A 26,701-nucleotide genomic window follows, 5' to 3' on the forward strand; every position below is an offset into this window, starting at 1 on the left:
GAAAAATGAGAAATAATAAGATGACATGCTGTCTAAAACTTCTCATCATGTCAAATTTAAGGAGAACTTTACGTGAAATGGAGGACAATCCTATTTATGGAAACCTAGACCAAATGGAGACGAGTAAGTGTCTGTGTGTGTGGGCACCTACAACTATACATATACTACTTTAAGACTCACATCATCCTCAGGTGTAGCTCTGTACACTGAAGATGAGCCCATCCACGCGTCTGTCGGCTCCATACCGTCAATGAATCCACAAGAAGTCAGATCCGACTCACAGGTGGAGATCCTCTGATTTAGGTGGATTGGTTAATCTGATTGTTTCTCATTTTAGTGTTTGTGCTTTTAATCCGAAAACCAGGACTGCTACGCCAATCTGCACCTTAAGGCCAAGAAGCAGTCCAAACACAGCCCTCCACGGAACCAGGACGCCGGCGTGGTGCCTTTGGAGGAACCAGAACCAACTAGGGAGGGAGACGGAGACCGTGTTGGCACGAACGCTGTCTCGGCGGTGTCTGACCTGTATGCTTCTGTAAAAAACCGGCGAGGCCATAAAGCCTTCAACGCTGCACATGTGGGAGCTGAGTTTGATCTCTGAAGGGAAATGACTTCTTGGTGCCAAATTAACACGCAGTAGATAAAAAAAAGCTTCACTAGATATCACACTGTCGCAGTTTAACAGCATTCTAGCTTCAGGGTGCCAAATTGTTGTGTCAGCTTCCTGTTTTCATTAGAATTTGACTTAAGGGTAATTCTTTTCATCTGCTTCAAGACAGTTTACTCGAATTGGTCTTGAATTTACAATATTTGGAAAGGAAACATTTTTATTAGTTTTATTCACATTTTTATAAAACATGTAAAAGCCTTTGTATAAAAACTCAAAAACTCAAACTTTTTTTCTTGTATAATGTATTTTTTTGTATTAAAAATCGTCTAAAACAGTTCCTCTTCACCCCAACTTTCACTTAGATTTTCATCTCGTTCCTTTGATCCTTTCTCTAAACCTGAAGGCACTCACAAGTTGTACCAGTGCGCACTTTAACTTTGTTCTTAAAACCCATTTTGATTAAAGAGGATGTTAAAATGTATTTATACGTCATTGGATACATGAACTTGTGTGTATATCTACATCATTTCTTTACATTTCTTTTCATACTTCATTCACATCCAGTATTCTTGAAGATGTTTCATAAAATATTAAAAACCAGTAAGGCCAGCAGATGTAATACACTTATTTCAGTGCTTGTAATAAATTGTTATGCTAAAAAAAACTTGACTCAGACCTCGAATTTTTCATTAAATTCCTGGAAGAAATACTTTATTTCTTAAAATACTGTAATTTTATTAAAAATAAATAATACAATTTGCTCATTTTCCTAATTGTAGTTTTTCTGTCTGCATAGAGAACAAAAATGTGTGGAATTCAGAACATAGACTTTAGTGGGACATTTTAAAAAAAAAAGTCAATTTCTTTGTTATCGTGACACCAAGATTACCACTTTTCTATTTTTAAACATGAAAATGAAGCTGTTTTAGTGTTTCGAATCAAATTCTGCTGACTGAGAACACAAAAACAAACACAGCAGAGAGAAAGATTCGTGTACAGTTCAGACTCAATAACATAAAATGATCATTTTCAAAATAATTAATATTATTCCCTTAAAATAATTCATAAAAACAGACAAAATTACTGATACTTTTTGTTTTATTGTCAAAATGTTGTATCAAGAACAAACAATTACACTCTGACTTGAACTAAAATACAAATAGAATCAGCTTTTAAAATTCTTTTGAAGAAAAAAAAACCCTTAAACCAGTAAAAACCAGGAAGTTCATTTTACTCAGTAAAACTAATCTTTGGCTGCAGAGACTTTGGCACCAGGAAAAGCCTCTCGAGTTGCCATTCACTCACTGCTACACAACATGACTTCATTATAAGAATAAAAATAGCTGTAAAAGTGACTAAAGGCTTTCAGTGTTCTGGTCATGATTGTATAATGGGGGGAAAAAAGTCTCAGTCACTGATTCTTCAAGTTTTCCTGACTGTTACAACTCTGGGAATGAAAAAATAAATAAATCTTGATTTTTAAAGAATTTATCTGTACGATGGTGCAGAAAAAAGTTCACCTCAACACTTTCCTGTAGGTCTTCACCATGTTTACATCGACTCTATCTGCTATTTTGGTCCATTCCTCCATGCAGATCTTCTCTAGAGCAGTGATGTTGGTAACACAGACTTTCAACTCCCTCCACAGATGACAGAACACTTGAACCTTGAAATTATTCCTACATAGCCACTCCTTCGTTGCCTCAACGATGTGTTTGGGCTCATTGTCATGCTTTTACGTTTCATACTCGATCTTTTCACTGACAGAAAGAGATTTTAGCTCAAAATCTCAACATACATCTCACTATTAACCCTTCCTTTCATACAGCCCTATTATCCTCGATGTTTCCACCCCTGTGCTTCACAGTGGATATGATGCTCTTGGGATGCATAAAGTTCAAGTCCCATTTGTTGTCACACACCTTGGTGTATGACTTGTTTGACCCCTCCCCTGGGGGGAGCGGTGAGCTGCAGACACAGCCGCTCTTTGGAACCATTTGGTGGCTTAATTCCCCAATCCAACCCTCAATGCAGGAAGGTACTGGGTCTCATTTTAAGAGTCTTTTGTACAAGTCTGGCTGGATTTGAGGTCACAACTTTCCAGTGTCAGGGCAGACACTCTACCACGAGGACACTGAGCTACATCCCAGCAGCCTTTCCCCTTTAAACACAGCGAGTGGCGTTTGGGCCACATGGTTCCATTTTGGTCTCATCTGACCACATGGCATTCTATCAGTCCTGCTCTGGATCATCCAGAAGGTCTCTGGAGAACTTCAGACGAGTCTGGACATGCGCTGGCTTAAGCAGGGGGAACTTTGAAGACGTCATGTGTTGCTATAGTAATCTTTGTTACTGTGGTCCCAGCTCTCTTCAGGTCATCTCATTAGATCTTATCCGTTCCCCCGTGTAGTTCTGTTCCGTTTCCTCACCGTTCTTTAGTTCTCCACCAGGTGAGATCTTTCGTGGAAGGACATTGTCAGTGATGTATTTAACAGTTTTCTAATAATTGCTCCAGCAGTTGATCTCTTCCCACCGAGCTGCTTGCTTGTTGTTGATTAGTTCATCCCAGTCTTGTTCAAGTCTTGTTTCTGGTGTCCTTTGACAGCTCTTTGGTCTTGCTCATGGTGGAGAGGTTGAAGTCTTTAGGGTGTAAACAGGTGTCTTTGTTATACAGATAACCAGTTCTAACAAGTGACGTTAACACAGGGAAAGAGTGTAGAGCTTAATTTAGATAAATACTTATTTTCTGCACCATTTTACAAATAAACTTTCTTTTTCTTACATTGCATCTAACAGTTAGTTTACCTAAGACTAACTCGTAATTCTTTCTTACTCCAATTTACAGATCAGTGACCAACAAATAACGTTTCTGCCCCTGAATCCATAAAACAGCTCTTTTTTTGAAGCAGCAAAGCTACCACACAGCGATGTGTAACCCTTTAATCACTTAAATTATATCACTGGAAGATGTATGTTTATTATATGGTGTAACCTTTATCATCACTTACGATTCAAATAAATACATTTAAAGATTTCTAACTTTTCAGTTAAAAAATTAAAGCAAAATCACACATTAAATAAACTTTTTGTAAATAAAAAACTACTACAAGGGCTCTTTTTGCATAAGTGACATAAATTTGCTCTTTTTAATCCCAATAAAACCTGTCACAAGGTCAGTGACCCTCATAAATACCTAGTTTCTTTTAAGTTACAAGCATTAAGTTACATTAAATATCAGTTACAACATCAAAATGTAACAATCCTAAAAAGATTTGTGTTTGATTTTTGGAAAGGTTCTTGGCCCCGTTAAAAAGACTGGGAATCCTCTACAAAATACAGCATCAAAGCTCTCAACTGATAAGTCTTTTTCAGATAAAAAAACAAAAAAACTTGGATTTGGAACAATAACAGGAATAACAGATGAATTTCAGATCAAACCAGGAACTGTGGAAAGAAACTGAAGATCAAAACTAAAAATATATATATATATTTTTAAATAAGGCACCATGTGCAGCTAAAACAAACACCTGAATGTCTGTCTCTCTGTAAATATATATCATTTTTTCCACTATTGACACTATTTGGCAGCTCTCACTATAATGTGATCAGGTATGTTGGAATTTGGGACACGATGCGTCTCAAATAGAGAGAAACTTTTTACCATTTCCTCTTTAAAATCATGTCTATAAAAGCTACTGGAAAGACGGTCCAACGCTGGTTCGAACAGCTGCAAACGTCTGAGAAGGAATGCTCTCAGAAGGACACTTGGTTAGGCACAGAGAGGTGACAACGTACGGCCCAAGCTTCAGCGGTCCATCGTCGCTGCTGGATCTTCTATCTGTCCACCTGCATGTCACAGTCCATGTCGTTCAGCAGGTATATGTCGGTGTGACGCCTCAGACCTCTGTGCATCTGAAACAGAGGAAACAAGAACAGTGTGACGGTCTGAAAAAAGAAAGTTCTGAGACCTTCCCTGTAAACTTGCAGCCAAATTAGAGGATTTACTGATCAAACACACACATGGCAGTTCACGCACAAAATCATTTCGCTGATTTCATTTTTGTGATTAAAATCATTTTGTCAATTTCTGTTAGCTTATATGAAGCACATAAACACCAACGAGATTTCATTAGTTCGACAAACACATGTATCATTTGGCTCGTTCATTGAAAACACAAATATTTGTAATTAATTATAAAAGACAGAAAATCCAACCATCAATGCTGTTTTTATCTGTAGTCCAATAATTAATAACATTGTTTTTTGATTTGCAAACAGATTAAATAAAAGTGCTCACCTTGGATCAAAGTGTAATCTTCCAAACAGAACTTTCCCCATTTAAACCTGGAAAGTCCTGAAAAAGAGCATCTGCATGGACTACCATGAAGTGCTACCAAAGTTTGGTTTGAGTTGGAGCTCATTAAAGCTTCACAGGTTTATGTAATATTGACATTTTTGATTATCTTGCTAATCCGATAAGTTATAAGTTCAAGACTTAAGCCTACTTGGACATAAAACTTTAATAATTGTCAAATGTCCCTGCAGGTTAAATTATTCTTGTATTTTCAAAATGGAAGACAATATAAGACTAACTAATTTTCAGATATACAGTATGGGGATAAAAGAAGACCCCATTAAAGGTTGTGGGAAACAGGAACACATTTAAATATTCAACAGGTTTGCTATTAAAAACAGATTTTAATTTTGCTTTTTAGAGCCTTGCATGGACACACTCAAAACTATGTTTCTAACCTCTTAACTCCTGCATGTAACTTGAGGTCCACTGATAAGAATCTTTCATAAGTTCCAAAAACTAATTTTAAAACTAGGGGTGACCTCATCGTTCAGGCAGTCGCTTCCCAACTTTGGAATGACCTCTCTCTGACTCTGCGCCAGATCGACTCAGTCAAGTGTTTTAAATCTCAAGTTAAGACATTTTTATTTAGAAGAGCTTTTAGCTGACTTTTACTTGTGTTCACTTTTTTGTTTTCCTTATATGCCCGAGTATGTTTTATTGGGTTTTACCCACTTTAAACATTTTATATTGTTTCTCTGATCGGTGGCAGACTCTGCAGCAGTAATATTAGGTATTTTCTTTAAAATACATTATACAGCACAAAATGTTAAGAATCCAAATCAGCATTTAAAAACTGAAAGAACATTTAAATGTTAAAGAAATGTATTTTATATACATTATTTTTACTTGGAAAAAACATTCACTCACTTCCTAGTAGAAAAAAATGAGGCAAAGTCTCACAGATTGACTATAATAGAACTCTCCACCTCACTGGAGTGTTCCATTGTGCAGGTCGACGGGGGGAGATGAAACACTGTCACATGATCAACCATATGACATTTCAGTACTTTAGTGTGTTATTTTTTTCTTTTTTATAATGACAGAGTTAAATCAGAATAAAAATGGGTGTAAAATGCATTTTAGACACTTTTATAGGGTGTTCAGCTTACCTTTGCCTAATGGTAAGTCTGATCCCGTCCCTGACTTTATTTTGTTGTAACTTTGTGAAGCACTTTGTGATTTACTTACTTATATGCGTAAACCAAAAAGGTTCAGAAATTATTTTTTTATTTAGTATTCCAGAATATCAACAAATATTCACCTAAATATAGATCCTATAGATGTGTGTGTGGATAATATTTTTTTTTTTAGGACTCGCAGCATATAAACCTAAAAACATGGAAAGAAAAAAATGGTAATGATAATTCAACAAACTAAAGCTTTATACCCTCTTGAACTTGAATGAATGTTTATTCTCTTCCCACTCTGAGCCTTGGAGAAGGAAAACGTTCCCTTCTTGTCATATGTCCCTAAAGCCTCGTTTCCACTGAGCCGTCCGGAACGGTTCGGTAAGAAGTGGTAGAGTGGAGTAGCCACTCGTCTTTTTCTTGTTTCACTTTTTGTACATTTCGTATAACAAGAATATTGTTGTTTGAAGGAAAATTGCAGGCGGCTATGAAGAATATAAAGCTAGTTTTAGCGCTAAGATAACAAAAACCTGAAAAATATTTTTTTAAAAATATAACTAAATAAATTGTTGTTTGTCCCTCCTTACACACTGAGACAGAAGACTCCAACAAAAGCCCATGTGTACACACTATCTGCTTTTATTAGGACAGAGAGTACGTCATCCAGTGGTTCATTCAGAGTTTTCTCTCGAACAATTTGAATCATTCTAAAATATATATTTCACTGTGACTGAGACAACATTTCATCAGTGACAATAACAATGCCTGAGAACGTCCAGAACCTGACAAAAATGGACAGAATGACCAGAGAGGTTTGTTTTCTGCGTGCAGAACACTTCCAGTGAGCTTTTCTTATTGACAAGAAACAACACAACAGTCTTTGATATATATATAAAAAAGCAGTAATGACACAAACTTAAGGAAAAGATGTTTAAATAACAAGGACAGTCACAAGAACAAAATTGCTACTGGTTGAGTCCAATAATAAATGATTCACACAAACACAGCTAATAAATCACACTACATTAAAATGCTGAGAGCTGGTTCTGAAGATCAACTGTGAAAACTTTTCTTTATTTTAGCACATGAAGCTTATTATTTTGTGTGACTTTCATTTTAAAAAGTGTCAATTTATACTTTTGATGCGCAAAATTGTGCTTTGAATTAAAAAAAAGTGAACAAGCATACAGCGATTACAGAACATGAAACAAACGGTGAACATTTTCTCTGAGAGGAGGTCAATGAGGCTGGTGTTCTAACATGAGGTAAACGTCAGAATAGAATCAATAAACAGGGCTCAGCTATGACCGTTTTGATCCATGTGTTTATGATTCTGATAACAGGAAAAATATGTAAAGAGAAGAAATGCTTATAAATATATCTATCCTGCCTTTTTTAACTTAAATGTCATGTTTTTGCGAAAGTATTGATGCACAGCACACGAAGCGCAGATGACGGCATTTAGAAATGCTCTTAATGTAGATTTAAAAGAAGCACAACACAATGTATTTGATCTATAATCATTCACTAATAATGCAAAAACCAATGAGAACCTTATTTCACAAACAAAAAAATGTTCTATACATTACACAGCAGTGACATCCCAGAGGAAATGAAGGGGAAAGGTCTCCCAAACCCCCAAAAATGTCATTAATGAAACAATAATGAACGTCTGACGTTAACAGATATTCTCCATTTCAGGCACTCTGCTCACTGAGGCACTAAAATAACCGCTAGCTGTTAAAGCTTCACATTATTGAGTTGATTTAACATGAAAAAGAACCTCTTGTGTTAATTTCTCAAACAAAGCATCAGTTTAGAAATGTGCGTCCCTTTAAAATAAGAACAATATTCTAGTCAAAGCTGGTCTTCCAGTCTAAATTCGACTTGAAAAATGTTTTTTCATGGGTTTTTAACGTCAGAGTTGTGCAAATAGAAATGCATAGATGCATAACAACAATACTTCCTGTACTCGTGTTGGACAGATATCAGTTCAAAAACATCGATAAACACTCAGATTAAAGCAAACACAACATCTGTTAAAATGAAATTTGGGAGGCTTGGATTACATCTGGAGCTCTTCAGCATCAACTGTCAGTTTGAGCTCATCTTTGAATGAATCTACAGTAGAAAATGTTCAGAGCGCTCTGAATAAAACAGTGTTAGACATTGAGACATTGACAATGTCCTAAAAGTAGAAAAGGCTGACCTCACATCAACCCACAGTGTGCATGTCAACGTCAGCCTCACACATGCCTACTTTAGAGAGGACGTGTGTAATTTACAGATGAAAATTAAGAATTATACCAGTAAGAGTGTTGGGTATTTGGGGGAAAAATTAAGTTACATAAACTGTTGATACAAAATGTAGAAATGTTCTGAAACATTAGTCTTGTAGAGGTCTCCGTTCAGACATCTTTCTTATTTAAAGACTCACAGCTCAGACCCGTCTGTGTGCAGTATGCTGGTGAGGTTTTGATACCGATCTAAAAAGCTGCAAACATTGAAATCCAGTCTTTACAGTAAATGTTAAGGAATGGAGGGGGGACTCTTAGAGACCACAGACATGCTGGAGGTATCTGCCGTGCTCAGCTCTAGGAGTCGTACTCTGACTGCTCCTCTATTAGCACCGCAGGTGGATAGCTTACCCTGCTGCCACAATCCAGGCAGGAAACCCCCAAGGCTATCAGACAGTGCCATGCCTGCAAAAACACAAAAGAGGAAAAGATAAAAACATCAAGCACTTTATGATGACTGCTCACTTTGGACTCCTGAACTCACCAGGTATGCTACAAAGCACAGGTATCCCACGGAGATGAGAGCAGCGAGGACGTAGAGCAGCACGCTGTTCAACGCCGTCACATAGACCACCACAAAGTACATGTTGATCACACAAACCATGAGGATGACGATGCCGCCGGAAATTTTCCACACCCTTAAGAGAAAAAGAACAAAATTACATGTTTCTAAGTTGAATACTTTTTTGGTTTTGATTTATAAGAAAAAGCAGGAAATCTTAAAGATAACTGGATTGCATCAGAGTAAATTCCCTGGTTACATAATCTTCACCGTCTCTAATGGATGTTATCTAAGGTACAACATCAAGTCCAACCATCTGAGCAGAGTGAAAGGTCACATGAGCATGAGGAGGCGAGTGGCATTCATTCACAAAAACTCTTTAAATAGTGATTAATCCTCTCACTTCCTTTGTTGCAGTGATGAACTTGCGTCACACTGGAATCCTCAATCAGGATTCTTCCTTCCTTAAGTTCAGGTTGGACTTTAACAGAAGAATTTCCAAGCATTTCTTTTAAGAAGAAAATGTTTTTTTTTTTCCTTTCTTCTTCTTTTTAAATGTACATCTAATGCTAAGTTCACACTGGGCTTGAAAACATGCGTCTGAACGATCTGCTTCCAGTGAAAAGTCTTAATTTTTGCGTTCACATAAGTTTTTACGTTCATTTTCAGGCTCTATGTACAAACTGTATGCTCTCCAAGCTTTGTTGAGACGTTTTATCTATGGTTTTATTTATTGTCTTAACGCTTCAAATAAAATAATTTTAACTCTCACCAATGTGAGATACAGCACTTTTAAATACTAGTCCCTAATTTGGAGGCTTTGGATGGTCGTCTTTTTTAAACTTCTACATTTTTTTTTAAAATTTTTAATAAGTCTGCAATTTTTTTTCTTCTTGGTTTTTAAGTTTATGATACTTGGTAATTTTATGTCATTGTTTTTATTGGTTTCTATACTTTTTGTATTATTATGAGCATTTTTTTTATTTATATATATTTTAAGTCTTTTATCTGTTGTGTCTCTTGTGGCAAATGGACCTTGAGTCTGTAATAAAGTATCCATCAATTGAACTCATGCTGAAAGTTAAACCAGTTGACCAATCAGGGACTCAGATTTGGGAGTGCCGTACAGGTAGCATTCTTTTCAAAACACAGAAGTACCAACCATTTGAAAATCAATCAGGAGAAATTAATAATTGACGTTTGCGCCCAGCTGGACTTATATCACACCAAGTCTCTGGCCCAATCTGAATACTTCCCTTCTTCCTTCCTCTCCATTTGAAGGGGCAGTTTAAGTGCAAGTCTGGGATATTTTTTTGTTTTTAAATTTCACCCCCAAGGGGAGGGACACAAAGTCCTCCGGTGCGAGGGTAAATCGAGGGTAAAAGAATTCAGACTGGGCCTTTCATATGTTGGAATAGAACTGGGAAAGAAAAAGACTGGAGAAAGATTCACATGATCTACATCGCTTCGCCATTTTGCACCGAACCTCTATACCATCTGTACATGTGCTACAGACCTGTGTGAGACTACAGTCACATATCCCAAAAGGTTACCTAAGGACAAGTTTTTCAACAAATTCGGCAGGTGGCCACGTGGCGGCGTTTGTAATCAGGAGGCAGCAGTCACAGTTTTAAATGCAGCACGATGGTGATGAAGGTTTTAGGAAAAAATAACATTTTGCGTATTCGTATTTCTGTTTCACTTACAGTCCGTTAGCAAAGTCGTTCATTATGGAGGTCAAACTGGTGAAGGTCAGAATTGGGATCAAAGCAAAAGGAAGCTGTTGGATAAAAAGGAGAAATGATTGAGAGGTTCAGTTCAGAAAATGAGATACAAAAGCTTGGCAGAACGTTCAAGAAGTCCTGATATAGAAAGTTTTCTCAACAACGTCCTGACCTGCATGCTTTGAAGCACATTGAGGAAGTCATTCATCCCCGTCAAATGCTGGACATCCTGGAAAATAGCTACCAGGAGGGTTGGTATGATGGCGATGGAACGTGTCAGCAGCACTCGAGCGAAACGAGACCATCTCAGGTTCAGGAAACCCTGAGCAAAAGACGAGGATATTAAAAACATTTTCTTTCAAAAGGTTTCAAATGAAATGATGATGAGCATCCTCACCTCCATCACAAACTGTCCGGAGTAGGTTCCTGTCATGGTGGAGCTCTGTCCTGCAGCCAGAATCCCAACGGCCCAGATGTAGAGAGCTGCTGGCCCAAAGAAACAGCCCAGGACCACTCCCTGAACAAAGAAGAACCTCCATCACATGATCAGCCACCACTCCAGAACAGGTCTGCAGCCTTCAACACTCATAAGGAGTTATATAGTAAGAGCTACAGAAAAATTAAATGCACACTGCATTCATGCAACTTTCTTTAGTGGTGAATATAATAAAACTTTTGCTTTATGGCATAAATAAAAACACAAAGATAGCATTTTATTTTAAATACAAGATTGGATTTTATTATTAACAAAGGCAAAATGAGTTCAATTAAAGAGCCACTCCAATGAAAACCCTCTTTTTGTGTTTTTTTAACATGTTCTTGTTTGATTTTTTCATAGTACATGACCTATATAAAATAATTTATGAATACAACTGCATTTCTGTGTATTTCTTAATTCAAATTGCGTGGATCAGATACTAGATGCTATAAATCCAGACTTTTTAAAAAACTCTGACTAATGACACAGCTAATGAAATGGCCGTGTCAAAGTCTTCCCTCCCCCTGCGTACACTAACGCGCTCACGACTAGGTGTGCGAGACATGAGTGTTCAACACTCGTGCTGTAGCCAATTGCAATTCTGGCCCAAAACTGTACAACTCGATTGATAAATATTGCTTGTTGTAATTTTTGTGCCCCAACGTTAGCTTGAGGCTTTAAGCTAGCACGTGAGCATTAAAACATGAGTTCTCCGTGTCAGGGAGGGGGCAGGGGTGGTCTGTCATCACTCCCGCCCACAAATCAGTACTGTATTTCTAATGTGTTACTGCCACTGTGCATAAAATACATCTTAAAAAATGACAAAAGCTTTTTGATTTTGGCTAAAAACTTCAAAATCATAATTAAAAAGTCACTGGGAACGATTTTACAATAGAAAAATGGTTGGAATGGGACTTTAAAAATAATCAGAAATATATCTGAATGAAAAATTAACAATGCAAATGCTATGATCATTTTAAAAGAGCCACTTGTGGCCTTCAGGTTACAGATTCCTCATCTAGAAGTTTGTTTCTATTTTAAACTGATTGGGGAAAAAATAAAATACGTCAACAAGCTATACTTAAATTCACTTTTTCTTCCGTATAGTAAAAAGCCGTTGTTGTTGCAGCAACACCGAGCATGCTCACCCCTTTGTAAATGTCCACCTCCAGCGTGGCGTTGTTCAGAGGGAAGAGATTGGAGTGAGGGCTGCCGGTTGCGTTACACACTGCATTCTGCAACAAGATCAGCAACATATGACAAAAACCTACAATTACAACCACTGCTGCATCTGTAGAGAAACAAAGATGAATATTCTTTGAATTGTTGACTCACCACTTCCATGTTGGTTTTATCATAAAAGGCTTCAGCAAAGACGGCGACAACGAAAACGTTGATGAGGAAGGAGACGAAGAGGGCGATTGCAGACTCAATAAAGAAGTATTTGTTGGCTTCTTTTACGTCCTTTTTGTTGTTGCGATCGACATCCCGAGACTAGAGAAAATTTTAAAAAATTCTTAATTATTCATAAAATTAGGTATTGTAAACAGGTTTCGTAAATGTAAAAATACAGTAGAAACTAATTGAATCCTCTTTGAAAGTGAAATGTTAAAGACATTTCTGACCTTGACAAGCGCTGAGTGCAGGTAAATATTGTGTGGCATGATGACAGCACCCACGATTCCCACGGCCTGCTCCAGCTGGACTGGCCCACAGCCCGCACAGTACGGCACAAACATCCCCTTAAGAAGCTCCCCCTGATCAGGTTTCACAACTACATACTAAAGACAAACACGCAGGTGAAAATGGTTAAGCAGCAATCAAATAAACACTAAATCAAGCGTGATATGAAATCGAAACTCGCTTACCTCGTAACCAAAACTTATAGCCATTATAGTGATCAAAACGCCAAAAAAAGCTTCAAGTTTTCTCAGGCCTGCGGGTACAAAGAGAAGCAATGAATTCTGGGTTTTAAATTGTGGTTTATGTTTATATTAAGGCTTACTACAAACCATATTTGTCTAAGAAGAGGAACACAAATGTGTCGGTGATGGTGATGAGAACTCCTGCCCACAGTGGGATCCTGGACGACAAGAGCGCAGAGGAAACCCATTAGAGGGATGTCTTTGTTTCATGTTTTCAGATTCTACAGTCATGTATTACCTGCCCACAGAGAGAAGGTTGAAAGCAATGGCACAGCCGATGACCTCCTGCATGTCCGAGCCGATAATTGCCAATTCAACCATCAGCCAGAGGATGACTCGTGGAACCTGACAAATGACAGGAAGTGGAATACAACAACCATATTATTATTTTATTTAAAAAAAAGCATTCCCAGTAGTGTTTTAATCATGATTATGAAGTTTTTAACCAAAAATTCCACAACCTAAATGTCTTAAAAAGCCATTTTTCATGTTTATCTGAACCCTCCATTTCCCAAATCTCCTCTGAGGGGGCGTGGCTTTTGGAGCTGAGCTGAGCCCGAGATCTGCCCCCCTCGTCTGATTATGATAGCTCTGTGTCTTGCTAGCATAAATCTTCAACGCTCCTACATAAAAATGTCAAGCAATATCAGTAATGTCCAGCCGTATCGTTTTGATCCAGATGTCAGCTCGGACGAGGAAGTGAAGATGGTGGACCTTAAAGACACACTCCAATTAAAATTTGTGCCATTTTCCTAAAGACTAGACAAATATAAATAGACTTAAGATTAAAATTGAATTTCAGAATATTTCTGTATTAAAATCGTAGAAATAGCTTAGAAACTAAAATTGGTGAGCCACAGGCTCCCTGTTCTGCTCCATTCTGATGCATCCATTTGTCGACAAATAGATCCTTGTATGTCTTAATTTTTCTCATCTGAGGTGGACTCTGGCTAAAAAACTGTCCAGCTGGATAGCTCCAAAGTTGCTCGCCATTTTTGCTGCAGCGGTAATGTTAGGCTGGGGCTATGAGGGGCTGTAAGCTAGTGGAAGAGAGTGTAAAGAGATGGATGATGGGAAATGAGACAGGCTTTCTCCACACCAACAGTTCCGCCAAGAACTCAGAGGCAAATTTCTAATAAACTCCTGCTGCTCTGCAGAAACTATATGTCCTAGAAGATTATTTGTTTTATTTTTGCAAAAAATGCCATTATTTTAATTAAAAGATCAATGGGAAAGCTTTGAAACTCGATCAAAAGATAATTTGAGCGGGACTTTAAAGACAAAAAGGAAAAAAAAAAGCTGTAGAAAAGGTGATGTTGCTTACGGTAGGATACTGGCGGTTACAGACTTCAGCCAGGTGCATCCCCGTGACCACCCCGAGGCGAGCAGCTAACCTTTGCAGCAACAACCCTATGATGGTTGCTCCAAGAAGCACCCACAGGAGCTGTGAAGAAAATCAACACAAAGCAGATAAAGCAACCAAAGAAACTCCATTCAAGCAAATTCTAAAAGCAGTTTCCTGTAGAAGTTATAAAAACAATAAAAAATAATCATAAATTGTTGTATCAATCAATGCTTTCATTTGGAGACATTTTTGAGCTAAAAATAGAGAAAGATGTACACAAAATGGCAACATAAAAATAAAAATGAACAAGTTCAGTATAAATGCTGAAAAAAAGAGACTATTTGATTTACTTCAAACTTATATTGAAAAAAAAACTGAACTGCTGTTTTTGTTTTGCCAAATAGAGAAACATGTTCGTATTCTCTACCTTAAAGCCAGCTTTGGCTCCAGACTGTAAGTCGGACTCGATGTTCCCTGGATCCAAATAAGCGATGCTCATCAAAAACCCTGGTCCGGTGAAGGCCCAGAGTTTACGGAAGCTGAAGATCTGAGTAGAAGAGAAGGATGGAAAACTTTTATTTAAAATATTGTAATGAAAGAAATAAAATTAAAAACATTATGATAATGTGTTAATTGGACATTTTTTAAACTGTAGTTATCAGGTACTACCTGGCTGCCCGTTTCTGGAATGTGAACCTTCTGCTCAAAGTATGTGGAGAAAGGTTCCTCCTGGTCCTCAGGGGAGGTGGACGGAGATATGGAGCTGTAATGGTTTGTCTGCACTCCATTTTCCTGTTGATCTGTTACAAAAAACACAGAAAAGAAATACAGAACACTTTTACTTACAAAAGAGAAGTAAAACATGAATATAAAAAAAACAGAAAATTGAATTTCCTAAACACAAGATAAACTTTAGTGATTCTGCCATGAAGAAATTCATTTGTTACAGCAGCTCTGAGGGCCAGGCATCAAGATGCAAAGAAAAATAAAAGCATACAAAAACAATTGAAGGTAAGAAGATAAAAAAAAACCTTGACAAGACATTAAAAAATGAGCAGAAAACATTGAGTCTCCAGATGTATTTATGTAATTTATAATTATATTTTCTGCCATGAACTGATTACTTTTAAACACTTCTAAAGGCTAAAACACTATAGGCCAGGGGTGGCCAACCCTGGTCCTCAGGAGCCTTAACCCTGCCTGTTTTCTAGTTCTCCCTGACCAGCTTCCTGCTGATTAGTTGACGTAAATGATTCCACATCCTGATTGACTGAACACACCTGATTTCAATTGTCAGCATCAATCAGTCCAGGGAGAGCTGGAAAACAGGCAGGGTTGAGGCTCTTGAGGACCAGGGTTGGCCACCCTTGCTATAGGCCGTATTTTTCGTATTGAATTGAAACAATGTAGAATATATGTCTAAACAGTTCAGACTTGACAAGAATAAACACATTCTAACAAAAAATCTAATAACTTGGGACATTTCTTGAGAAACTCCAAGGATTGATTTTCTGCGTGATGCTTGAACTCACATCGACATTCAGATTCCAGATTAGAGCTTCAAATTTTCCCAATTCTTCAATAAAAAAATAACATTTGTGTGAATCTGCTGCTCCAGAGGAGACAGCAGTTCTCCTCTCACAATGTTATGGTTTCAAAGACAGGAAAAGTCCATTTTATTGTGGTTTTTGCCATGAAAAGCTGGAGTATGTAAGTGGTGGATGTCAACTGCAAAAACCTCTTTGCTCATGTTACTTTTGTGTATTTTTTGACAGACCTAAAATGTTTGAACCTGAAATTATACTGGAAACAAATGAAAATTACTCAGTACAACATTACATTTTACAAAATTAAACCAAAATAAGCGACTAAGTCTGCAATAACTTGCAAAAAGCCACATATTTACCCTAAAAAACCTAATGGCTTTAAGTTTTAGTGTTTAATATGATAAAGAAAGATAACGAAAATCATCAAAATCAACTTGCCTTTAACTAGGAAATCTACATTTTATTAAAGTAAGTTACAAAACCGGGTTTGCTACTCACAGAGTCCGCTCTTCTCACTCTGTCCTTCCTTCATATCCATCCGACTACCGCTTCTCAAATCTAGTGTTGCCTAAGAATGACTTTGCTTTTCCATGACTGACTTTAACTTTTAGATGGGTGTCGGGGAGGGAGGGGGGCTCACCAAAAGCAAGTCATATCTAAGCAGTTTTTATCTAGAAGTGACCTTGAAAGACCCAAAAGCAAATATGAAAAGCAATCATGTGCTACAAGTCGTCAATAAAAAGAACGGCCCTCCTACTTTTTACTAAGCCTTATGTGAGAAATCAACTCCATTTAAATAAAATGAAATAGTTAGAAGCATGCAATAAAAAGCAATGCATATGTGCATGAAGATAAATATAGTAAGATGGAAAATTAAAAATATATGATTGACTTTTGGTTCACATAAGTTATGAATACAAAAAACTGAACTAATGTGTTTACTTATAGTTTAAAGTCACATCTTTTGATCTGTGATAAAAGCGTTCCAAGTGGTGTTTTTATTTATGATTATGCCAATTTTAGGTATGAATTTATAAAAAAAAAGTCATTTTCTGGGACAGCTTCCTCAGAGCAATAGTAGTTTATTAGAAATTCACCTCTGAGTTGTGGGTGGGATTGTTGGCACAGAGTAAGACTGCTCTCGTTCCCTATCATCCGTCCTACAAGCTTCCAGCCCCTCACAACCTCAAACTAACATTACTGGTGCTACAAAAATGGTGACCAGTATTAGAGCTATCCAGCCATACAGTTTAAAGCCAGATGATGGCTCAGACGAGTAAAACAAAGATATATTCGTCTATAGATGGATGCAACAGAATGGAGTGGAGAAAGGAGCTTTTGGCCCTTTTCTGCTAAACAATTTTAATTTTTTTTCAAACAGTATTTTTCACCTGCTCCTGATTCACCAAAATCTGAATAAAGAAATACTCAGAACCAGAAATTTAATTTTAATCTTGACTTCTTAATATGTGTCCTCCATCATGAAAAAAAAGCTATGAGAATATGTTAAAAACACCCAAAGCACACATTTAATGGTGTGGGTTAAAGTAAAGTAGTTCACAGTAAGAAGAGAAGAGTAGTCACATTTCCATTAACTCTGAAATTTTGCAAACTGAAATTTTGATAATAAATTCTCCTAATGGAAACGCCACAATTTAGAAAAAAAAATTTTGAAAAAAAGTTTTTGCGCTTAGTGGAAGTGGTATTTGAGGCGTATTGAAATAGACATTTTCACAAAACTGTAATGGAATGCTTTGTTTCGGAATGAGCTTCAGACCGCAGTCCGTGTTTCCTGGGAGAACTGTCTGTCTGAATGGTTTCAGGACCTGTGAGGTTTTTGAAAACGAAAATGGCGCCCTGCACTCCAAACAGCCTTCTGAAACTGTGCAAAAAAAACATGTGAATTCTTGTTTCCAGTTGCGTCCAGACAAAATAAAGACTGATGTTATTTCCACATATTAACATGCAGCCAAGAAGCACATTGCTGCACAGATTGTAAGTTCATCCAAGGTTAAATTTCTGACTAACCCTTTCTCTAGGTCTGTACGACCAAGAATAAGATCTTGACCACACAGATTTACACAATTATGAGTGAACAGTCACTTATAAAAATTATGAAATTAAGAAACCACATTCGGAGTATCATCTCGATCTATGCAGCATCTTTGTTTGTTTACAAAGGAACTTGCCATTTCTTCATTCAAGAATATTTCCAGCACTTTAGACAGTTCTGCACATGTGATAATGGTTCATTCCAATCCAACGTGTGGCCCATGGAAATGTTTGTTACAATCCGATAAAGTTTTTCAGGGCCAATGTGCACAGTTCTTTCTAATCCGATCAAGGACATTATTGATATTTTGAGAAGAGCGACAATAAAAGTCATTTAATCTTAGCATTACCTTCCAGGAAGTCTTCATCTCGCTCTGTCTTCATTGGTGCAGGCTGACGCCTTCCCACAAACCTGAGGGAATAAGTTCAGCCTCCCCTGCAAAAAGAAAATGGTGGAAACAAACATTTAAAAAAGGCCAGATTATTTCAGATTTTTCCTTTTAAAAAAGGCGCTTGAAATGTGACTGTGGTGTAATAGTCACAAGCATCGTCACCATGACTGTGCAAAAAAAATGTTTTTCTCTCAGCTTAAGTCACAGGTCATATTAATGACCAAGACACTTTAAAAGCAAGCCAAAGGCCAAAAAATAAGTCTTACACTAGATTTCACTTATTTACACACATCCTTCCTCTTACTCAAAAGTGACACACAAAGACATCATTCTAAACTGATGGCAAAGGTTAAAACACAAAAATCAAACACACAACTCCTCTATAACCCAGTGATCTCTGGCAAAGACGGCAAAAGTTCCCTTTTTAAAAAGATGTGACTAACGTTTGGGAAGGAGATGAGCTGAGGCAGCAGATGGAGGCACGCTACTTTCTTCAGACGAACACCTGCACTAAATACTTTGCAATCCAAAAGCAAACCAAACGCTGGATTTTTCTTTGTTAGGCAACAAAGAACTCAACTCTTTAAAGGGTCTAACTGTATTTTAATCTTTTGTAAAAACGTTCCCAGTGGCCTTTTAATTATGATTATGACGTTTTTAGCCCAAATCAAAAAACTTTTGTTGTTTTTAAAACATATTTTATCTGTAGCGCAGCAAGAACTGGTTTGTTGGCTCAGAAGTAATCCTATATTGATTTCTCAGCATTCCTTTGTTTACACTCTCTCTAGGTAACTTACAGACCCTCAAAAGCTCAAGCTAACATTAGCGTAGCAAAAAAATGGCAAACAATATTGGAACTATCTAGCCGTACAGCCAGATGGCAGCTCGGATGAGAAAAATAAAGATGTTAATGGATCTAATTGTCTTCAAGTGGAGGATTTAGAATTGGAGCAGAACAGGTAGACTGAGGCCCAACCATGTCAGCATCTCCATTACAAACCTGAGCTTTTTCAAACTGCAGGTGTTTATCTGCTCCTAATACATTTGAATAAAGAAATACTCTGAAATGCACTTATTTTATGTGTCCTCCATCATGAGAAAGATGCTACAAGAATATGTTAAAAACACCAAAAGCATGACTTTCATCAGAGTGGGTTTTATGTGTAAAAGCAAATATTTTCTTACATTTCTCCTTTTCCTGAAAATTCTATAAAGAAGTTCTTTATTTGTCTGGTTAAATAATTGGAATGTGTTATTTAACACTTTCACTTCATCATTTTTACATAATATCTTCACTCGACTATCTTATAACAAATTGTTGTTGAAAGCTTTCACACATCTCATGAAATATAACATGCTACGGCATGTTGACATAAAGGAAACTAGTAATCCTAACAACTTCCCACAGCTTTTTCAAACAAGTGCTGAAAGCATGGCGTGCAGATCAGTGAAATTGTGTGGGAGCTTTATCCGCCTGCTGAACTGAAACTATTTAACAGCTTGAAAGAGGCATACATGTAACACTATGCCATGCATCACATGCTTTCATGTGACCAAGTCTGTAGACATTTTCACCACCAAATACTACAGAAAGTAAAATCTGTCCATTCAATGTTCAGAGACCTTCTCTACATCACTTTTAACAGTTGTGACTATTCTTAATCTCCCAAACACACATACAGACACACACAAAAAAACTTTAATAATTTCACTATTTGCATTTTACTGCTAAATACTTGTAAATATGGTTTATCCCAAACAGATGTTTCTCAAACCATCAACTTTCCTACATTTCTTCATGCTCTCAAACTTCACAACTTTTTTTCCCATTCTTTACAATTAATCAACCAATTAATAATAACACGGCAAGACTACAGAACAAATAATTTCATTTTCTTCACTTCTAGTTGAGGAACATGAACTTTTTAACTTTTGTTTCTGGTTCGCATTTAACTAGATTCACAACAGAAATTATTAAAGAAAGTTTTTAAATATTTTTTGATGCTATCCTCCATTATGCATGACCTAAAACATTGGTGGTTGTCCACTGCGAAACCTCCACAACTCCGGCTGCCTGAACATCAACAAAGACACCTCGATCGATCACCCCAATTTTGATCCGTTGCTGTCAGGAAGATGTTACAGTTCAAGCAAAGCAAGGATGGAAAAACCCCAGAGTATTCATCCAAACAAAATAAATATTTAAAACATTTCTTAAAAAAAAAAAAAAAAGAAAAACACAAAAAAATAGAATCTGGACTGTATTATGGTTGATGTTTTTAAAAATTGCTGTAGTTTGGTCATGCGGTTATATATATTATTTATTCTGATTTTAATAATCTTATTAATTGTATATCCTTGTTTTAAATAATGGAGTGATGCACTTTTTATGAATTTTTTCCCACTGTACATTTTTTGCAGTAAAAAAAAACAGTAACACCTTTTTGCAGTAACACTTTTTAAGGTGTTGCTGTACGTGTACTTGACAAAGGCAAAAAAGTACCGTACTATTACTAAAATTTTAAATAAATTCTAGATTCAGTTGTTTAAAATTTGTGGTACTATAAGAACATCAGCCTTTTTGATAGTAATGTCAATTAAAAGCACTTGACACTTTCAGAACTTTAAAAAGATTAACTCTTTCAAAAGAGGCTTTTATAGACCACTCATTTGTTTTCTTTGTGTTGTTCTAGTCCCTCCCTACATGATTTGATTATTGTGTAATGCTTTCAACACAACCAAGCATCAGTGTCACTTAACGAATGATTTGTACCTAGACATGTATTTTAGAATAAAAAAAACATCCACTAGGAAAGGACTGACATTTTTTAACTGAAGTAAATTTCTTTAATTTCAAAACGTGAAAAGATATCACATCAATTGGGTGTTTGGTAAATACAAACACCTAGTTGACAAAACAGATCATTTCTCTGTTACCGAGTGTGAGAAAGACAAATGTAGGATGCGCCGTCATAACGACCTTCCGTGAAACACTATATTGTGCATCAGCAAAGATTTATACACGTCATCTCCTGTGATTCATCTTGCTCTTACTACATTTTTAAAAAACCTGGAAATTACAAACTAATGAAATTCACTTGGATTTCCTTTATTTAACTTCTTGTAAAGTAACAAAAAAAGCCAAACGCAATCTGCTCAAAGCAGCCTTTACTATCACTGCATCTTTGCCAACACCCAAACGGACAAATCGTTGTGATGTCCCACCCGTTCATCAAGACAAAATGTTTGTAAAAGCAACTTAAGTTTGTAGCCTTGGTATTTATCAAAGGAACATATTAAAGCAGCTTCTCCAACTTTGACTTAACTATGAGGAAGTCAATATGAAACTACGTGGTAAAAAGAAATATGAGGAAAATATATGGAAACTAAACATGCATTTTATCTAAACTAAACATGTGGTGGAGAAGCAGTATTGTGATTTTTAAAAATCCTCATTCATCAATTTGTTCAGCTGTTTGATTATAATGGAGGCAGTGGAGTCTATTTTAAAACAATATTCCATACAAAAATACAAAATCAAAACTAAAAACATTCGAAATCTAAGACTGATCTATTATAACTTCAAGGTTTCTCTGTCTTCTAGCCTACACAGCAAAAACACACTTTAATGACTGTCATTGTGAGGTCTCTGCAAAAGTTGATGATGAGCTGATCACGTGTTAGGAAACTTACACCAAGCGTGTCCTTAACAAAACAAGCTGAAGGAAAAACAAACCAGTCTTTTTAATCCTGAATCTTTGTTTTTGATTTGGAAAGTTCAAACTAAATATCACTGTAAATATTCCTCTGAAATTGAGACTTAATCAAACACATTTCCTGATCTCAAATGATTTCTGAGCTCATTCTTACAATAGTAACTATTCACTCGGGTTGTGTTCATTCCACTGAGCAAACACATCTACTATAAAATAACGATTACTCCTTTTCAATTAATTTCCCCCCATGGGATTAATAAAGTATCTTGATTGATTGATTGATTTAGTCAAAATCTGGTTTTAATAAGACTCCTAAAAACTAAGCAATGATAATAAATGACGTGCAAAAACAAAGATATTTCCCATCTTGGCTAATAGAATGTCCCGTTATTAGCTAACCCCTCATCTGGCACCCGCAGTCCAGTAAATAATCAAGCTAACACAAACTGTAACGACACCAAGCTTTCTGTATCGCTCCACTCGAACACCGTAAAGACAAGACGAAAGAAAAAAATCTCACCTGTATTTATGTTTCGGAGCGAAATAACTCGCCGTGTTGCCGGAAAAAAACTCTTCGTTTACTGTGACAACATTTTCTTTAGAGTTAAACCTAGCTAAGCACGTTTAGCCACCGGTTACAACCTTGTAAAGTCTTCTGACGTCATCGACGTACTGCGCATGTGCAGTACTTTTGCACCTATCTGATTGGTTGTAAGAGCCTGTGATCCGGGTGGCCACGAGGCAGCTGGGTCAAACCATTCTGCGTTCATGAGATGTGAATACACATTATATATTCATTCATTCATTTATTTATTCATTCATTCATTAAAAAAAAGTTTACCGAAGGAATGGACCTGAATAAACTGGCTACATTTATGGGCCATTTAACCTTTTCTGAAAAATCTATTTAAACAAATTATAACAATAATTCCAAATACATGTTTTGCAATATTGAGTTATGTCTCATAATAATGGAAGTTTTTCCAGTTTAAAGTACTGTGTCTGTTTTCGACGGGGTTGTGGACCACATGAGAATTTCCTTCCAAAAACAAAATATTTTTAATGGTTAATCGTGTATTTTATTAAAAATTTACTAAATGAAAACAATGTTTTTGTATTGATGTGATCAACATATCTTTCTTGTCTTCTGATCATGATGGAAATAGGAAGAGCCTGTCTGAAGTAAAGGTGGTGGAATCCGAGCTGGTGTGATTGGAAGTCACAAACTGTAAAACAGTCAATTACTACTATTTCATTAAACCAAATTTAGCAATATGTGACAAATAAATCTAAATAAAAGGAAAAGAATATGAATTATTGTTTTTTTTTCTTATTTTGTAGGACACAGGACAATGTTTCCTTTATTTCCACACAAACAAATATCAGATTAATGGTGAATTCTCTATGAAAAGAGCATCTTAAAAACAATTCCAACATAATGTATAATCTAGGCTTAACTAAGGAAGTTAAATTCATTGTCTCTGAAGTGTTTTTTTTTGTGATCCTAGTGGATCATTTCCTGGTCACTCATGTTGATGATTAGGAAATCAAAGGCAAAGGAAAAAAAGAGCAAAGTTGAAATGTGTCACATAAGCTGATCAGGAAGGTGGAAGTCCATGTGAAGCTCTGGGTTCACAGATGTATTCAGGAGAGCTCAGCTGAATGCAGCAGATCCCTCATTTCTCTCAAGTTAGATGATCCAGAGCAGTGGAATGATTCATTCAGGATCATGCAGAAAGAAGTAAAATAGACCGTATAGTCAGTCCTTCCTATGAGCCACGGTCATGGGCTACTGGAGCTATAATCTGATACTGTAGAGACTGACAGCAACGCACACTCACATTCACACCAATGGGACGATTTAGAGACAAAAAGGGAATTTTTGCAATAATTATGTTTATCAACTTTTATTATTTTGGTTTGTTTAAAAATGTTTTCTTTGTCTAGAAAACAATAGCTCTTCTAGTATTTAAACTTCAACAAAAAATATAACACATTTCTTAAAAATTAAAAAAATAATAATGGCTTTAGCTATTTCCGATCTTCTGCTTTTTACAAACATAAAAACAAATGATAGCAGATGACTGTTTTTTTTTTTTTTTGTTAAACAAGACTCAACAATTTTCTCTTTGTGTTTTAAAAACAATTAAAGCTTTACAGTAGTAATCTATAACATAAATATGATATTACAGTTCTTTCTCATGTTTGTTTGATTCATAATTTTTTCAGGTATTTTAACAGATTCACTTCTGCCATCAGACCATTGAACAGAATATTTCAAAATCTGTTCTGTCTAAATACCTCGAGCTGCTGCACCCACAGTGATTTCCTCAGACACGTCAGAAAAACAACTTCATCACAGAACTATTAAAAACTTTCACTTTCACTTGCAAGAAAAGGTAAGAGGTCCACGACAGACTGGAAATTCTCTTATGTTTAGAAGTTAACAGTGATTTAATACAAGTATTAACTTAAAGCTTTGGTTTAGCAGAAACTTGAAGTACAGTACACCATGTATGTGTAGCATGGGAACTATAACTCACTAACTGAATACTTTTTTTGACTAAACTGGGACATTTTCAGTTAACAATATACAGATAGTAGGCTAAAAAATAAGCTTTAAGCGTACTGTCTCACTTTTAATATAGATTTAACTTTGTGTGTGTGTTTTTTTAAAGGAGCAAATCCAAAAAATAACATCATATATTTCTGTCACAATGCATAGTCTAATGTGGCGCAAGATTGGTTTATATTTTTCAAGAAACATGTCGTTTGACTAAAAATGACTGAAATATTTTTCTCTCATTTTGAAGGAGGAAGAGGAAAAATGGCGACAAACAGAGCAAATGACAATCCAGCAGGTTCTCGGTCTAACGTCTCGGTGAGGCAAAGACACATTTACTGATGTTATTTATGTAGTTATTTTTTACCGTGATTTATTTTATTATTATTATTATTATTGCAAACAGTGTTATCCGTGTTAAGAGTTTCGTTTTAAAAGTCTTTCCTCGTTGTTTGGAATTTTATCTGTTTAATGGAGGAAATGGCGACATCTAGTGACGAATGGAGAAACTGCACCGTAGGATTTAGAATTGTTTCACTTTTGCCAAAACGTGTATATTTAAATTACAAAATATGAAAATGCAAAAATCACTAACAAATCTATTTCATTTTTGTTTTCTAATTGCATGTTTTCTAGGATATAACAAAAAAAGATGTAGCACCAATAACTCTGATGTTAAAGTGGTCCAATCAACCTAGAAACCCAAGAACATCTCTAGAGAAATCTCTACAAACGTGGTTCAGCAAAAGACAAAAAAAAATAAACTGTTCAGTAATCAGGATCTGCGAAGACAAGAATGCTCTAATAAAGATTGAACCCTTTCCAGGTACAGTATACCTATATTTAATGTTATAATTCTTTTAGTTGAATCCAACCTTATTGTTTCATCGATTACACTGCTTTTACAAAAGAAAAAAAAAGTTGCATAGAGACTACTCCTTTTTTCTTTGATTTAACAACATATTGTTTCTTTTTAAGCGTTGGAGATTCTTAAGGAACTATCTGGTGAAAATCTGACTCTTAAAGACGGTTCAACAGTCACTGTAGAGTCAGTCGCTCAGGGCAACTCGAAACCTCAGACAGCAGATGATGTTTCCAACACTTCTACTGCATCTACATCTCATGTATGTTCTGAAATATTACATATGCACTAACATACAGTAGTTGCTGGTAAAAATTAAATGAATTCCTTTTAATGCACAAGACTGATGAACAATGTTATCGTTGTTTAGTATTTCATTTTCAAAAGTCTTTTCATAAAACGGCAACATAATTGTGTAAAAACTGCTGCATCAGATTGAAATTCTCATTTCAGCTCTTATTTAGAATTTATTTAAAAATGTAAACTTTTTTGTAACAATTCTAATTTATTATTAATTTTTAACTGCATGTTTTCTAGGATAAAACAGAAAAAGATGACGCACCAATAACTCTGGTGTTGAAGTGGTCCAAACAATCTAAACAACAGGAACAAAATCTAGAGAAATCTCTACAAAATTGGTTCCACAAAAGAGAAAAAAGTTTAAACTGTTCATTAATCAGGATCCTTGAAGACAAGAATGCTCAGATAAAGATTAAACCCCTTCCAGGTACAGCATACCTATTTTTATTTTTTATTTTACACCCATTTAATTTATAATACAGGTGATCGCTTTAATCTTCATTTCATTTTCAATTAATAATAATAGCACTAATATATATATTAACATTAAATTTTCTTCATTTTCTTTTTAAGATTTGGATATTGTGCTGAAATTATCTGGTGAAATTCTGACTCTTAAAGACGGTTCAACAGTCACTGTAGAGTCACTTCTTCTGGGCTCACCAAAGCTGAAGACTCAGACAGCAGATGATGGTTCCTCGACTTCTACTGCATCTACATCTGATGTATGTTCTGAAATGCTACATATACCTGTGCATCTGCATACTCTAGTTTTTTCCCTTAAATAAAATAAAATGCATGTTTGTTTTAGGACAAAAGATGTGTGAGCGATCAGAGTGATCAAGTTTCCATACCAGAAGAAACTGCTAATGATGACAAAAAGAAGTCTGAAGATGGAGTTGGT

General features: G+C 36.1%; 2 protein-coding genes across 3 annotated transcripts in view; one reads left to right on the forward strand and one right to left on the reverse strand.

The window, feature by feature from the left end:
• Positions 1-1,690: 1,690 nt before the first annotated feature.
• Positions 1,691-16,553, reverse strand: LOC112144842 (natural resistance-associated macrophage protein 2). Its single transcript, XM_024269670.2, has 16 exons — positions 16,411-16,553; positions 15,035-15,165; positions 14,793-14,912; positions 14,345-14,464; positions 13,259-13,365; positions 13,108-13,178; positions 12,964-13,031; positions 12,721-12,876; positions 12,431-12,589; positions 12,244-12,330; positions 11,015-11,134; positions 10,790-10,939; positions 10,600-10,673; positions 8,876-9,029; positions 8,743-8,796; positions 1,691-4,522 (listed from the first exon to the last, which is right to left on the reverse strand). The coding sequence occupies exons 1-16, from the start codon at positions 16,448-16,450 to the stop codon at positions 4,445-4,447; spliced, it is 1,689 nt and encodes a 562-aa protein (XP_024125438.1). The 5' UTR covers positions 16,451-16,553; the 3' UTR covers positions 1,691-4,444.
• Positions 16,554-23,665: 7,112 nt separating this feature from the next.
• The window catches only part of LOC112145297 (serine-rich adhesin for platelets), a 39,203-nt gene continuing 36,167 nt past the window's right edge, over positions 23,666-26,701 (forward strand). Inside the window, exons 1-6 of one of the 2 annotated variants that reach the window (XM_036211865.1) lie at positions 23,666-24,471; positions 24,886-24,953; positions 25,272-25,461; positions 25,614-25,759; positions 26,035-26,224; positions 26,371-26,522. In XM_036211865.1, the coding sequence (XP_036067758.1) occupies positions 24,900-24,953; positions 25,272-25,461; positions 25,614-25,759; positions 26,035-26,224; positions 26,371-26,522 (732 nt within the window). In that variant the 5' untranslated portion in view covers positions 23,666-24,471; positions 24,886-24,899. Of the gene's footprint in view, positions 24,472-24,763; positions 24,954-25,271; positions 25,462-25,613; positions 25,760-26,034; positions 26,225-26,370; positions 26,523-26,701 lie in introns of those variants that run through there. The other variant, XM_036211864.1, reaches the window with a different exon arrangement.

This window comes from Oryzias melastigma, linkage group LG5 (genome assembly GCF_002922805.2).
Source record: "Oryzias melastigma strain HK-1 linkage group LG5, ASM292280v2, whole genome shotgun sequence".
NCBI lineage: Eukaryota > Metazoa > Chordata > Actinopteri > Beloniformes > Adrianichthyidae > Oryzias > Oryzias melastigma.

Excerpts from the sequence above, each read along its gene's own strand:
- LOC112144842 (XM_024269670.2), bottom strand. The coding sequence starts at position 16,450 with ATGGATATGAAGGAAGGACAGAGTGAGAAGAGCGGACTCT. Across the intron at positions 12,877-12,963 it reads CTATAAGTTTTGGTTACGAG|TATGTAGTTGTGAAACCTGA; the intron begins GTAAGCGAGTTT and ends GTTTGTCTTTAG. Across the intron at positions 10,940-11,014 it reads CCGGACAGTTTGTGATGGAG|GGTTTCCTGAACCTGAGATG; the intron begins GTGAGGATGCTC and ends TCTTTTGCTCAG.